This window comes from Malania oleifera, chromosome 8 (genome assembly GCF_029873635.1).
Source record: "Malania oleifera isolate guangnan ecotype guangnan chromosome 8, ASM2987363v1, whole genome shotgun sequence".
Taxonomy (NCBI): Eukaryota; Viridiplantae; Streptophyta; class Magnoliopsida; order Santalales; family Ximeniaceae; genus Malania; species Malania oleifera.
The window spans coordinates 31,364,724-31,381,053 of record NC_080424.1 but is presented as its reverse complement, the minus strand read 5'-3'; the positions used below and the strand labels follow the sequence as shown (position 1 = coordinate 31,381,053).

Below are 16,330 nucleotides of genomic sequence, written 5' to 3'. Positions count from 1 at the left end.
TATTTAAATGTTGAGTATTCATATTGTTAACCTAAAAATCACCACAACTTATGAAGTTAAAAAAAATTTCAGGTATATTTTAAAAGTTCAAAAATTTTCCTAACCTATGAAGTGATTTGTACTTAATTAAATAACATTCTGATATGCATATATAAATTATATATTTTTATGATAAAAAATATTATTACCTTATCTTTGGAGAGACCTCGTATTTGAATGTGAATTTTCATTGGATTTAAATAAAATGTAATGGAAAATTATATTAAAAATTATTCAAATACATCCAAATCCAAATTAAAGGTCTAAATTTTTTTTAACAAAATAAAGACACTCTAAAATCTATATACTCAAAAATTTAAAAGCTATAAGAGAATTTAATGATCATAATAGAGTTATAAGATGACTAAACTTAGTGAAATTAATTATTGATTACTATAAGTAACACATATAACTTATACATACAATTTTGTTTTGCATAGATCTTTTTTATTTCTTAAGCGCCGATCCAAATAGCAGGAAGCTCAAGCAATGTTTCGGTGACGGTATTGTTGTATATAGGGGGGACATCATAACCGGAGTAGATGGTGTTAGTTATAGTAGTCCGCTAGTACGACCAATTCGAATTGGCCATAGGTGTAAATTAAATAAATTATATACAAAGATATATAAATATTTGCATGTTGATCTAGATCAATATACATTGTGGGTGACCGCAAGATACCGTTTGCGAGGGTTCAATAATACAGTCCTCTACGAGGCTGTTCCCATATCTGATGATTATGGTCTACGCATTGTGTTGGATGCATACTGCGCAGGTTCGACATATTTAACTGTGCAATTATATGTCGAATCATTCCTCACTTTGGTGTAATTGTGGCTAGACAACCAGAGGCGCCTGCCGAGCATTTGAATGAAGTCGAGGAAGGCACCCAACAAACTCGTCATCTCGATGTGAGTGCGGAGGTTGGTGGTATGTCTACTGTTGATTTTAATGAATATCTAGGATCGTTATTCGAGTTGTCGGCATACGAAGCACGTGTTCCTGACACGTATCCATGGGGAAGTTGTGAAGAAGTCCCGACAGAGGGTCCAACATTGTTGTTCGCCATTGCGAACGACGCATTGGATGAGGGCATGAACATTAGGAATGATGTTCATCTTGAAAATGAAGACCCGTACGAGCAGGAAATGGGTGAAAGGTTAAATGAGCTCCCCAATGATTTGAACCCACCTCCCGTGACATGGATGATGCAACGTTCGACGCCCAATTGATGGATGAGCGTCTGATGTACGATTATATTGACCTAGATGCTGCAGATTTAATTGCGGTGGATGAGCTTCCTATACGTATGACTCATTGAGATGAATCCTCTGAGCTGAGTAGGGGGATGCTCTCAGGTCAAAGGATTAGTTGTTCACGGCAGTACGAATGTATCACACTCGAACCCACCATGACTTCCACGTCGTGTGATCTACCCCAGATTTATGGGTTGTTAGGTGTAAGGACCACGATTGTAGATGGAGATTGTGTGCAATATATCAGATGAAACACCGATTATTTGAAATCACCCAATATGGTGATCCGCACATGTGTCTGAACGAATTTCTCTTGTAGGACCATAACCAAATCACAACGTCTCTCATTATTAGGGAGATAGTGAATATGATAAGGAGAGATGTGTTGACGTCGATCGCCACATTGAAGGAGTTCATAGATCGTTGTTTTGGCTATTCGATCTCGTATAAGAAGGTTTGGTTGGGCAAACATAAGGGAATGACCCAAGTATTCGGTGATTGGGAGAAATCTTGTCAAACGTTGTCGAAGTGGATGGAAACGATGTGCGTGTACAATCCTGAGACAATATTTATGTGGGGGTGGACTCCTGTTCCAGGTAGCAAGAACACTGCAACCTTTGTATTCGTATTTTGATCATTTACAGCATCTATTCAGGGTTTTCGTCACTGCCCTCCCGTAATATGTGTGGACGGGACACACTTGTATGGTAAGTACAAGGGCAAACTCCTAATTACGACGAGTCGGATGCAAATAGGAAAATATTTCCCCTTGCATTCTTTATTGTGCAAGAGGAAACCCTGGACACATGGAATTGGTTTCTGTGTTGCCTTCATTCCATTATTGATAGAGATGACATTTGCCTTATATCAGATCGGCATCTAGGAATTCTTGTTGCAGTGCAACGCAATCCTGATTGGCAACCACCACGTGCCCACCACTGATTCTACGTGGTGAGCAACTTTAATACGAAAATACGGAGTGTCAATCTTAAGCGAATGGCAAAGCGAGCGGGAAGGGAGCATCGGTGAGAAAATTTGACGTGTGGATGGAGAGGATATTCGATGAGGGTGGGGAGCTAGTGAAGTCGTTCTTCGATTAGATCCCTTCTCATATGTGGATTCAGTGCCTCAATGGTAGAAAAAGGTATGGGAACATGACCACTAACTTTGTCGAATATTTCAACGCCGTCTTGAAAGGCGCTCGTAGTTTTCCCATAATAGCTCTTGTGCAATTAACATTTTATTGCGTTGCACATTATTTCAATAGCCGATGATGGGAGACTTCCCGTAACTCAATATCTGGAGGAAATGCATTCACTTCGCATATATTGCTAGCGAGGGATAGTTTTAGCATCACAATTGCACAGTTGGGGCGACATAAAGGGAATAACGTCCAAACTTTGAGCATCCAGAGATGTGAATGCTCGTGCGGGAAGTGGCAAGTTTTACACTTTCCCTACTCCCACCTTCTCGCCGCCCGTGCGGAGACATGACTAAACGCAAACCACTATGTTGAGCCATGTTGGAGCACTGCCGAACACTATGCGACATATGTTGCAGATTTTCATCTAATTATGCACAAGGCATATTGGCCAGCATCCTCATTGCCGAATTTGCAGGCAGATCCTGCATATGCTCAACATAAAGGTCGGTCTAGGAGCTCACGTATACACAACGAGATGGACGCACGGGAAGGTATGAGGAATATCACGTGCAACATATGTCATCAAGAAGGATATAATCGCATGAGGTGTTCGAGAAGGAAACAACCCGGGGTTGCAGTTGGACCTTCGCACTGACCTATCACTTATAGGTTAATGTAGAGTCCTATTATTACCTTTAATTTCCATAAAAAGGGCAAAGGAATGATTCGGGGTGCTACCACACGTCCACACTTCATGCCTTGTTGCGTCCCACATATTGAGCCCATTCAGAAAAAAAATAAATAAAGATTCTGAATCTTTCAAAGACCCCTTGTGATTAAGGCTATGTTCAAAGGATAATAATTTCCTTTATTCGACCAATTCGATGTGGCCAAAGGGAAGTTTTAGCATCACAATATGGACAGTCCATAATCTGAAACTTAGTAATCTCTCTGAGTTCCCTCATGTCCCTATTATTATTATAGTGACTATTTAACACCGCTGCCTTTTTATATTATCGATCCAGGGCCATCCGACTCTAGTGTATTGATGATGGGCGATCGTCACTGGTCCAGTCGTGCGTGGACTGATTCGCACACTAACGTCTTATATTGCCAAAGGGGCACACAGGTCGTACACAATAGGATAGGCGCGGACCCCCACATTATTGATTGGATAGGAGAGGCGAGCTTTTATACGATATACCAGATTGGCCATATCCACTTAGATTGGCATCTGGTGACCGCCTTGGTGGAGCGATGGAGGTCGGAGACACACATTCCACCTACCGCACGGGGATGCGACTATCACCATCTAGGATGTGGCAGTGTTGTTTGGGTTGCCGATTGATGGGAATGCCATCACTAGTCGTACTACTAAACTAGTATAGGAGGGGGGCGCCGGTCAGGGGGCAGCATTGTGCCATATGTGCGAGAGATTGTTAGGGGTGGTGCCTCCTGAGGGTGAGTTGGTTGGTGCCAGCATCTATATGCGGTTTCTTGAGGGCGAGATGTTTCTCCAACTCTTGGTAGCTGCAGATGATGATGCAGTAGCATGCCACGCACATGCTCACTTGCTGTGGTTGATATGTGGGACGCTGTTCTGTGACCTCTTGGGGAGTTATGCACATTTGATATTCCTTCCACTCCTTGTGGAGTGAGCAGAGATACGCTAGTACAGTTGGGGCTCCGTGACGTTAGCGTGGCTTTACCGGGAGATGTGTCGCACTGCTGACATGTCCCACTTATAGATCAGAGGAGCACTCCACTTATTATAGGTTTGGGTGTGGGAGAGATTCATGTCCTTAGCTCCTATGCACTGGGGTGTCTGGCATCTTATTGAGAGGGACTAGGACAGTCGCCTGATTGACCCAGTCCCACTCGCATGAAGGTTAGTAACTTCATTCACAATACATTCTTCATATGAGTACTACGAATTTTAATTCGTAATATTTATTAGTCATTACACCTGTTCACTTACGTATTATTTTGTACAGGTAGAGAGATCAGTTGTTGGTGCCAAATTTTGCGCAACATACGCTACCCTAGTACAGGTTCGAATTGGACCTGCACTGGGAACATGAGGTATAGTCTCATTCAAGTTTATTCACCGTATTGTATATTTATTAGACATCCCTACACACCTCTTACATTTTGCATACGTTTATGCACAGTTCATATGGGCGCCCTACACGGATGACATTCTAGCCGACCTACTGGCTGATTATGCAGTTGGGAGGGAACTCTGGGTAGCCTGAGTGCACTCATATGTTTTCATATTATCGAGTGGCATATTTTTGACTGAGTGATGCGTCAGTTCAGCTTTCGATAGGGCATTTCAGACCGCTTTTCGACGTTGGGGGTCGATGTACGTGGGGACGACCTACACGAGATTGATGGCCGTAGTCATGGGAACACGGATTGGGCTGCCAAGCACACGATGTACGTGACAATGTGGGGGCATTGGTGGGAGTATATCATATAGGGAGTGGAGGCAGACGGTCCGATGGGTCCAGAGGACCCTCATTATAGGTGGTATAGGTCCGTCAAACGATGCTTCGTAGATAGGACCGCGACGGTCTACATGAGCCTCGTAAGAATACTCTAATACATACCTATTTTTTTACCGTTTACGTTAGGTTGTTAATGTGGTAACCACTTTTTTCGTATGCTACAGGCGAACGTACTACACAGGTCGACCTACTCTCTTCGAATCCCGCTGTGAGCGATTTAGCGAGAGCAGGTTTGGACATTGTCTACTACGATGGGTGACGGATCACTACACCACGCCGGGCCCTAGCACCATGAGGAGGTCGAGCAGCTCCAATACGAGGAGGTCGAGCAACTTTCTCCAGTCGTCTTTCGAGTCCGGCCTTCTCGCCACCCATTGTACAGGCGGAGTACATATTTGGGCTGTCAGCACCGTATGCCCTATCGATAGCCACCGATATTGCGGGCCCGTCTAGTAGATAAGAGGATGCCCCGTATGACTCTGCCGCCACCCTATCGATGTCATACTTGCTAGACGATCCTCTTGATGCAGAGGAGGTGGATGCACGCACATTGCCACCTCAAACTCGTCCAGAGACTTCATACGACTTAGCTCCCCGTCTGCTTCGCTTGGAGATAGATGATACAATACCTATGGGTGGAGATGACGAACATGTAACACATCGACAAGCCCAGAAGCCAGATATGGAGGAGCAACCAGGAGAGGGTAGACGCAGACAACAACCACCCTGACACTGGAGACAACCTCCCTATGGTACTGAGTAGGAGATCGTCGTCGTATTATTTCACTTGTAGAACATGTGTTTGTTCATTCTTTCATTTGTACATGAAGTATTTGTTCATTATTTCATTTGTACATCATGTATTTGTTCATTATTTCAATTGTATAAATGACCCATATGTAAAGTGGCAAGCATCTATTTGTTCATTTTTTAACTTGTATAGATCATTGTATTAATTCTTCTGTACAACATCAGGATGTCCATTATTTTAAATGTATAGATGATCGTTCTTTTATTTCATTTGTACAACATTATATTTTCTCCTTTTCTTCCAATTTAAAAAGCATCGTTGTATTATTTATCTATAATTACAAATACTTATTCATTTCCCACAGTATGAATATGTGAATGAAAATTGGTTATGACTGGTGTGAATGAGTGTTTCGTATTGTTTCCCACGGATGTATTCATGAAACTGGTGATGTAATGTTGTGAACATACTGGTATCAATTGTGTTTGATGAATGTTTTCTTTGAACAACTGCGTGGATGGATATGCACAATTTTTAAAGGGGACTCTGCCCAAATTTTTTATAGTAATTTGATAGGTTGGATTTGTACAAAACTGGTGAATGTAACATTGTGAACATACTAATATCAATTGTGTTTGATGAATGTTTTCTTTGAACAGGTGCGTGGATGGATATGCTCAATTTTTAAAGGGGACTCTATCGAAATTTTCATAGTAATTTTGATAGGTTGGATGTATACATGAAATTGATGAATGTAACGTTGTGAACATATTGGTATTAATTGTGTTTGATGAATGTTTTCTTTGAACAGGTGCATGGATGGATATGCTCAATTTTTAAAGGGGATTTTGTTGAAATTTTTATAGTAATTTGATAGGTTGGATGCATACATGAAACTGTTGAATGTAACATTGTGAACATACTGGTATCAATTATGTTTGATGAATATTTTCTTTGAACAGGTGCGTGGATGGATATGCTCAATAATGTGGGTAACAATTGTAAAAAAAAAAGGACTTGGATAAGTATAAACACCTCTATAATTTGATTCAGCTCAATGTTCAAAATATGGTTGAACTGAGACTTGCTAACCCTATCCCTAAAGCAAATAGTTAAGTAAGTAATCAGTGAAAATTATCCTAAGTTAATTAACTAATGGATCCAAAGGATATGGATACTTGATGTTATCAAATATTAAAAACCATATTTTAGTTTCCATTTAGGTGAATGATTCAAGCAAGAAAAAGGGATTTTTTGGGGGGGGGGGGGGTTTGAACATGATAGTAAGGCCAAAATATTATGTCATACACACATGGAGTACAAATCTAGAAGACCACCTCAAATGAGAGATGTCGTTTCGCGACATGTGGAAAATCTCGCTAGACCAAGTAGCGATATTACGTCAGAGTCATTTTGGGAATTATTTATCCAAAAAAGGTATTATTTAATATATTTTCTTAAAAAAAAAGATAAACCGGGAAACAAGTCCTGCAAGATGGGCATTTGTATTACTTAATACTTTCAACCTTAGCGGGGGTAATCTTCACACACTTTACATGGAACCACTTCTCACAAATGTTGCAATCAATCCAAAATTCATCAGCATTATAGTTTCCACCAAAGTTTCGACAAAGGGTTTCACTATGTTCATTTTCATCTTCCTCGTAATTTTCATCTGCAAGTCTCGAGTTGCCTTTAACTTGTCCATCATTAATCCTAAGTGCAGGTTTAGGAAGTGGAACTTCCTCTACCAGAAGAGTAACTTCCCAAGTTTCATTTGGTTGTATATACAGACACAAGTTCTCCTCCTTTAGATCACAGAGGCCATAACAATCATCAACAACATAGGTTAAGGCATAAACAAGCCAGCTCGACTACTGTTGTAATTCTTAAAGATCTCTTCTGAAGTTCAAGGACTGGAAGCCATTTCCATGGCATATGAGATTAAAGTGATTCAATAGAGCTTGAATTTAGACAGAATGCCGAAACCTTTTGGGCATATTCAATGAATAGAGAGCGGCTTGTCAAGGTCCCGACCATGGTCATAGATCGAACTCTGCCAAAGAGGTTTGGGATTGATACCCTCCCCGTAACACTAACAAAGCACACCTATAAATAGGGCAACAGACAAGCCCATCTTCTCCATTCTTCAATTCAATCTCACTTCCCAATCTCTCCCTGAGCCCTTTGCATCACTTCCCATTCTCTCTCTTTTGCCGGTAATTTCATTTCTTTATCTGTCGATTTCTTTTGAGCTTCGATCTTTGCTTTTTCTTTTTGTTGGGAGGGTTTTGTGGTTCTAATTTATGTTCTGATCAGTGTCTGCATGGCTCTGCTGTTTTTGTTTTGTTATTTTGGGGAACTCGAATACCTGTTCCGTAATGCGAATCGGTGTTCATTTCTTGGTGGGTTTTTTTTTTTTTTTTGTGGAAAAGGTGGTGAAATGGCTTGCAAGAAGATTCCCTCCCTAGAAGGTTGCTGAAGGAGCATTTCAAAAGGTTGTCTTGTGCCTATTTGACTATCAAATCAACCTAAGTAATTGTGATTTACTGTGGAATCGGGTTTTACTTCTTTGGATTGAGCTCGTTGATCTCCAGTACATGGGTATGCTTTCATATTCATTTCAATGAAAGATTTGGTATTAAAAAAGAAAACTCATGTAAAAAATGATAACTTATTTTATACGATTAATAATGCAGAAAACTCAAATGTTGATCATTTCTAAAATTATATTTTCATGCATTCTTTTGCAATATTTTTTTTCCCTCAATTTTCTTGATATGAAATATGAAAATTAAATTCTCTTATATTTCTTTACTTTTTTGCCCAATTTTTCATTTTCAAAATAGGACCTAAACAGAAGGTTGCTGTTATCAATTAATTAGTTTATCTAATTGATTAACAATTTCAATAATAATTATTTTCAATTAATATTTGAATATATCTTAGTCAATAAAATAATAGAAGATTTTCCTATTTAATTGAATATAATTAGTGTATATTTATATAGTGTATGACTGTTATATTAATTTATGATAAAAAAATATTTTTAACTAAATTACGAAATGTAATTTATTATATGTGAAAATTTAAATTAATAAATGATTTTTCACTCTAATAATTCAGAAAATAATTTAATTAATCATTATTATAATAAATTAATAATAAAGGGAAAACACAATTGCCTTCTTGGTGTACAGAAAATCTCGCTACTCCAAGTAGCGAGATTTAAATAAATGTCGTTACTTGGAGTAGCAAGATTTAAGCAAATCTCGCTACACGAAGTAGTGAGATTTAAATGACATCCCCAATCTGGTATAGACGCATGGCAACCAAATCTCGCTACTCCAAGTAGCGAGATTTGCATAACATCATACGCATGGGAAATTTCGCTACTCCAACTAGCGAGATTTATTTAAATCTCGCTACTCCAAGTAGCGAGATTTGCATAACATCATACACATGGGAAATTTCGTTACTTCGACTAGCGAGATTTATTTAAATGTCGCTACTTGGAGTAGCAAGATAACGTCAGAGTCAATCTGGGAAATACTTCTCAGAATGGGGTATTATTTAATATATTTTTTTTAAAAAAAGTTAAACCGGGAAAAAACTCCCTTCACGTGTTTGTTGTCTATTTCTGACATGTGCTAAATTGTTTCTATATTCATTAAAACCTATTTTTAGTAATTGTATAGTTAAAGAAACAAACATACAAACATGCGAACTCATGAAGGGAGAGGTTTCTTATATAATTTTTCACCGATCTTCCCCCTATCCATTTTTTTCTCTCTTTACTTTTTTTTTTTTTATCCTTTATATTGATCAAAAGGATATGTACAAAAAAATTCAGGGCATACCCTGAGCAAGGAGGACCAAAGTAAGACAGTTTTCTGAAAAATTGCTTAGACATTTTTCTAAAAAATTACATGTTTTGTTTTCACTAAGCGTTTGTCAGCCAGTGAAAATCCGATGGTCAGCCCGTTTTTCCAGGACAACATGTAGGGTGGTCCCGATTAGGAGAAATAAAACTTGCAAGACTAAGAAAAATTAAGAAAGATTATGGATATATTGGTTCAAAATATCAAGAAAACTAGAAAGTTTTTGAAGTAAAAATGGAACACAAAGAATCCTCATCAAGCAAAAGACCAGATAAAAAAGAAATTCAAATTTCATTAGGAAAGATCGAGAAAAGATTAGCAAATTGGAATAGAAAAGATTCACCAAAACAAGATTCAAAAGAAATCTAGAAAATGTCTAGGACATAATCTCAAGTAATTAAACAAGAAGGTTCATTAGAAGTAAATGAAGAATATTTGGTCAAAATTGTTAATAAGTCAGCCTCCTTAGTTACGAATGAAGCCAGACAACAAAAAAGACTTTTAAGTATGGAGGATCTAGAAGCCTTTAGAACAAAATATGATAGGATTCATATTGGAATGGTTCAAGTAGGACTGTTTCCTTTAACAAGAGCAGGACTTATCAAGTCAGTCTGTGTCTTAGAGACGCAAGACATCATGAGTTCAATGATTCCTTGTTAGGAATGTTAGAATCAAACATAGCTGAAGGATCAATTTACTTTGAGTGTTATCCAAATATTAGGGCAAACCTTCATGATGAATCAATTAACAAATTGTTAACATTAGACATTTAAACAAAAAATTATAATATGGATTCAAGATCATCAAACTTAGAAATGATTTATAGAATTTATTACGAAGTTACAACTTCAACAGTTTTTCCAAATGCGATAAAAGAAAGTCCAAAAGGTGAAACTCTTTTACTTCAAGCTAACAATGAAAGAACCTCGTTGGTATCTCAACCAAAGAAACTTCTTTGGCATGAGATTCAAATTGGGGGATAATGTGAATTCAATAATCTTAATGAAAATAGTGATGAAAAGATTTGAAGCGTTCAAAAGACAATGGCTACAAGCATTATTCAAGATCAAGATGGTAATGTCAAAATTAATTTTCAATCTTTACAAACAAGAAGCAGAAGTATAGGAAAATCCTCAAAATCAAACTTAACAGAAGATTTAGGAAGAAAAAGCATTTCAAGTGTGTACACCAAACCTAATAGGTATTACAAACTTAAAGGAATTAATTTTGAACCAGAAGTTCCTCAAGGTTATTATTCTGAAGAATCCAATTCACCAACAATATCTCAAGCTTTGGATGAAGAACAAAGAGAAGCCTTAAAAGAAGAAAGTCAAAGAAAAAATTTATTAACCATTAACAAAAGGTTTGAACCAAATATGGAAGTCTTAAGAGAAGATTATAAGCACAAACTAAATAAGAAAATAGAGATGATTTTTTTTTGAAAAATATAATAAAGAAGAAAGAGAACAAATAAGAGAAAAATGGTTAGAAGAAATGCAAAAGACTCAAAGGAATATTTTATTTTTCAAATACGTAGAAGATAGGCAAACAAATAATGTTGTTCATAATAATAAGTGGAAATTATTAGATAATAATTACGTATCTTCAACACATCCACCAAAAGACTCTTTTAAAATTCCATACAAAGGAAAAAAAGTAATTGCATCACCTTATAAAGAAGTTAAGAATACCAACAATGAATTTGATCAATTAGTAAGTCAGAAAAATTACGCCAATCAAATGCTGCAATCATTTGCAAATCAAACAACAAGAATGGAAAATCTCTTAGAAGAAAAGTTAGAAATTAAAACAAACAATATTTACGAAAAAGGAGAATTAAGTAGAGTCAATAAACAAGAACCTTTATTCAAATCTTTCTCAATACCTGATATAGATTTTAAATTCGAATCTAAGAAAGAAAAAATTATGGAAAAAATTGAAGAAATGTTTAAAAAGTGTAATTTAAACATTTTAACTAAAGAAGAAGCTATTCATAATTTAGAAAAGAATTTTAGAGAAGAGGAAAATTACGAAGTTAATAAAATAAATAATAATTCCTGGAGAAACAAAAGTACAAGAACTTATTACAAAAGACCAACTTTTCCAAGCTTATTATTCGAAGACAACCTATAAAAGAGGAAAGAAGTTTTAGTGGAGGATCATTATATGAGTGGAATCTCGATGGTTTCCCTGAATGTGACGACATACTTAATTTCCCCATATATATATATTCAAAATATAATGAAATCAATATCACAAATCTTGGCAGATCATAATCCACCGGGACCCGTGGGTACCAGGACTACATCAGAACACATAACGGAAGCCTAAGTAGCACAAAACACACACTCACAATATCATAAATATGAAAACATCCATCACATTACCATAAATACCAGAGTCATTATATCCACTGTATTTCAGTATATACATCCCAAAAATAGAATCTAGGGACATTTCTCACAAAATCCAACTGTCCCTACTAAAACTTACCCTTTAAAGAGGGCAGAGAAATAACACTAGATCAGCGAGGCTTTTTTCGCTTTCCTATTTGGGGCTCCTGAAAAGTTTATAAAATTTTAGGGTGAGACATCCCTCAGTAAGGGAAATAAACTAATACCAGTGTGTAGCAACATGAGTATTCCGTGTTATACATATATCATATAGAACATATTCAGTAACTGTTTTGTCAAATCTGGGAAAACATTTATATCCTCAAAAACATGACAAAACATATTGCATTTTCATAGACATATTTCATATCATATAATAATAATACAAAAAAACATTCCTGGTAGGTTAGCTGGCTGTTGTCATATATGAGCCCCACATGACTTGGGTTATGTGGCCTAAAGGTGGGACCTGACAATGGTTGACTGACCACTCCCAAGTCAAAAGTATAGTCTATAAGTCTGATGGGTCTGTCAGACCTGGTCCGTACACCAGGGGCGCTTACACACTTCTTAAAAACCACATCGACCATCCAATCTCACACTACTCTGTACAGCAGCGTTAACACAAATATCTCGATCATGATGACCATGGACACAGAGCAACGGTACCATACAAGTGCTAGCTTAGACCAAGCCAACTAGGTTCTGATATCATATAACGTACACTGAAACTATGATACATGGATATTTCATATCATTAATTATCAAATCAATCATATCATTTTGCATATATACGTATATCATAAAAAATCATCGGCCCGTACGCCTGTATTTCGCATTTTACCATAGCTCGGCCTGTACGCCGACAAATAATATCATAGCACAGCCCGTACGCTGGCAAATCACATCCATAGCTCGGCCAGTACGCTGGAAAATCATATCATAGCATAGCTCGTATGCTGGAAAATCACATCCATAGTTTGGCCTGTGCGCCGACAAATCATATACATAGCTTAGCCCGTATGCTAGCAAATCATACACATAGCACGACCCGTATGTTGGCAAAACATATAAAAATCTTGGCCCATACGCCAGTTTTCCATTATAAAAATACGTATCATTAACACATTCCTAGAAAACAGTATTTCATAACATTTCTACTCATGCCACACTAACAGGTTTTTCGCATATTCAACATACCATCATTTTCAACAATATTTTCCCAATTATAAATCATATATAAATATATTCATTTTCCTAAAATCAAATGCTATAACAATATACATATTTTTCATAAAATACTAACTTAGTTTATCCCTTTACTTGATTCCTGACAAGCCCCTAAGAAAAACTGTCCCGCACCCGTAGGGTTCCCCGTTCAACACCTTGGAAACAGCATTCCCCAGAACTAAAGTTGAGTATTTCTATGCGTATATCACTTCCTACAACTGTCAATCAACCAAATACTGAGTAGAAAGCCTTACCTTGGATTTGGGATGGTTTCCAACTCAGCCCCACTAACAATCCGCTCCGGCATACTTGCAGAGAACTTTCCCAGGAGCATCGTGGTGGCTTTAGATCGTCGAACCGGTGGAAATTCGGCCCAAAATCGAAGAGAGAAGGAGAGGGAACCGAATGGGAGAGAAAAAGAGGGTTTTGCCCTAAATTTTCACCAAAAATCCAAGTTTTCACTAACTATAGGGCTGGGTTCGTTGACGAGCCACGTCATCTCATCGAAGAGTCCTTTAATAATTTCGTCGACAAAACCCACTCCTCGTCGACAAAATTTAGACTGCTCAAAACCTCTCTCGGTATTTCCTCGTCGACGAAACTTGGCTTCGTCGACGAGGCCATCTTATACCTCCGTCGACGAATCCCCTGTGTTCGTTGACGAGGTCCTGATAATTTCTATCGGTTTATTCCTTCCAAAGTGCAATGTCATCAACCTCCTCCTTCTCTTACTGTTTCCATTTCTTTCTTTTTATTATTATTTAAATACCATTATTCTTCGGGTCGTTACATTCTCTCCTCTTTATAAAATTTCATCCTCAAAATTTACTATTCACGTAACTCGTCATCCTTAACAAGAAAAGGGTCTACTTATTTTATTACTTACCCTCACTAATGGCGGAGGAATACCATGGTTACATTTCGGGTCCTGAGAGATTACATATACAAAAGAAAAATTCTCCCAAAACTAAAATGCTACACTAATTAAACCATTACATGTACTTGCAAAAAAATTATTACCTAACTACTTACATTTTACCCAATCAAACTTCTTGGAATAAATGTCGATACCTCTGCCTCATCTACTCATCGGATTCCCAAGAAGCCTCTTCAATTGCATGATTCCTCCACAAAAATTTTACCTGAGGAATCTTTTTGTTATGTAGCTCCTATGCTTTCCTATACAGAATTTGTATTTGTACCTCCTCATACACCAGTGAATCACTAAGCTCTAATTCATCATAACTAATGATATGAGAAGGATTGGTGACATTTTTCCTTAACATAGCAATATGGAATACGTCATGGATCCTGGACAACACAGGTGGTAAAGCTAGCCTGTAGGCTACCGGCCCCACTTTATCTAGAATCTCAAATGGACCTATAAACCTAGGACTAAGTTTACCCTTCTTCCCAAATCGCATAACCCCTTTCATTGGGGCTATCTTCAAAAACACATGATTACCCATATCAAATTCTAGATTCCTGTGGCAATTATCAGCATAACTTTTCTGTTGGCTCTGAGCTGCACTAATCCTGTCCTTGATAAGCCGAACCTTATCACACGCTTACTGCACAAGCTTCGGCCCCACTACTCACTGCTCACCCATTTCATCCCAAAATAAAGGAGAACGACATCTCCTACCGTACAAAGCCTCAAACGGTGTCATGCCAATACTAGACTGGTAACTGTTATTATACGCAAACTCTACTAGTGGCATGAACTGAGTCCAACTACCCCCAAAATCCAATACGCACGCACGAAGCATATTCTCTAATGTATGTATCGTTCTCTCAGTTTGCCTATCTGACTGAGGATGGAATGCCGTGCTAAATGACAATTAAGACCCTAGTGCTTCCTGCAGACTCTTCCAAAAACGTGACATAAAATGCGGGTCTCGATCTGACACAATCGATATTGGCACCCCATGAGAACGAACAATCTCTTGAATGTAGATCTCCGCTAAATGGTTGAGGGAGTAGCTGATCTTGATAGGTATAAAATGGGCGGTCTTAGTCAAATGGTCAACAATCACCCAAATCGCATTCTGACCATGCGATGTCGATGGCAGCCCTGAAACGAAATCCATGGATATATGATCTCACTTCCACTTTGGGATAAATAACGGCTGCAATTGACCTGTTGGCCTCTGGTGCTCAGCTTTTACCTACTGGCACGTCAAGCACTGGGCTACATACTCGACAATCTCTCTCTTCATACCACTCTACCAATAAAACTCTCGCAGATCTCTGTACATTTTCATGCTGCCGGGATGAACTGTATACAAGGATCTGTGAGCCTCCTCTAAAATAGTCTTCCTGATCTCAATATTGATAGGAACACATAATCTGGAACGGAACTGCAAAGTTTCGTCATCTGCAATACTGAATTCCTCCCCCTGACCACTCTGTACTCTGTCTATCACCTCTACTAATTATGGGTCTTCCTTTTGAGTGACTTTAATTCTTTCTTGCAGAGTAGGCTGTACTACTAGGCTGACAATACATACTGGAGGATCACTCTCTACCAACTCTATGTCGAGTCTCTTCAGATCCATTATGATCGGATACTGGATCTCCATAGTTGCCAACACTGGTTCCCTGGATTTCCTGCTTAACGGATCAGCTACCACGTTTGCTTTCCCTGGGTGATAAATGATGGTACAATCAAAATCGTTAATTAGCTCCAACCACCTTCTTTGCCTCATATTCAGTTCCTTCTGTGTGAAAAAAATACTTTAAGCTCTTGTGGTCGGAGAAAATCTCACCCTGCTCACTGTATAGGTAATGCCTCCAAATTTTTAATGCGTGTACCACTGCAACCAATTCAAGATCATGTGTAGGGTAATTCTTTTCATATTCTTTCAACTGCCTGGACGCATACGCCACTACCCTGCCATGTTGCATTAATACACAACCAAGTCCATTTAAGGACGCATCACTGTAAATGACATACCCCTCACCCCCTGATGAGATAACCAATATTGGTGCTGTGACTAATCTTTGCTTCAGTTCTTGAAAACTCTGCTCACAGCTGTCGTCCCACTCATAAATGACATTCTTCCTCGTCAGTCGTATCAAAGGTCCTGACAAAGCTAAGAATCCCTCAACGAAACGACAGTAAT

At 38.2% G+C, this 16,330-nt stretch overlaps 1 protein-coding gene across 1 annotated transcript in view; it reads right to left on the bottom strand.

The window, feature by feature from the left end:
• Positions 1–7,209: 7,209 nt before the first annotated feature.
• LOC131162632 (PHD finger protein ALFIN-LIKE 2-like) overlaps positions 7,210–16,330 on the bottom strand; it is a 50,857-nt gene continuing 41,736 nt past the window's right edge. The window contains exon 3 of the mRNA XM_058119241.1: positions 7,210–7,509. Within this exon, the coding sequence (XP_057975224.1) occupies positions 7,210–7,509 (300 nt within the window). The remainder of the gene's footprint in view (positions 7,510–16,330) is intronic.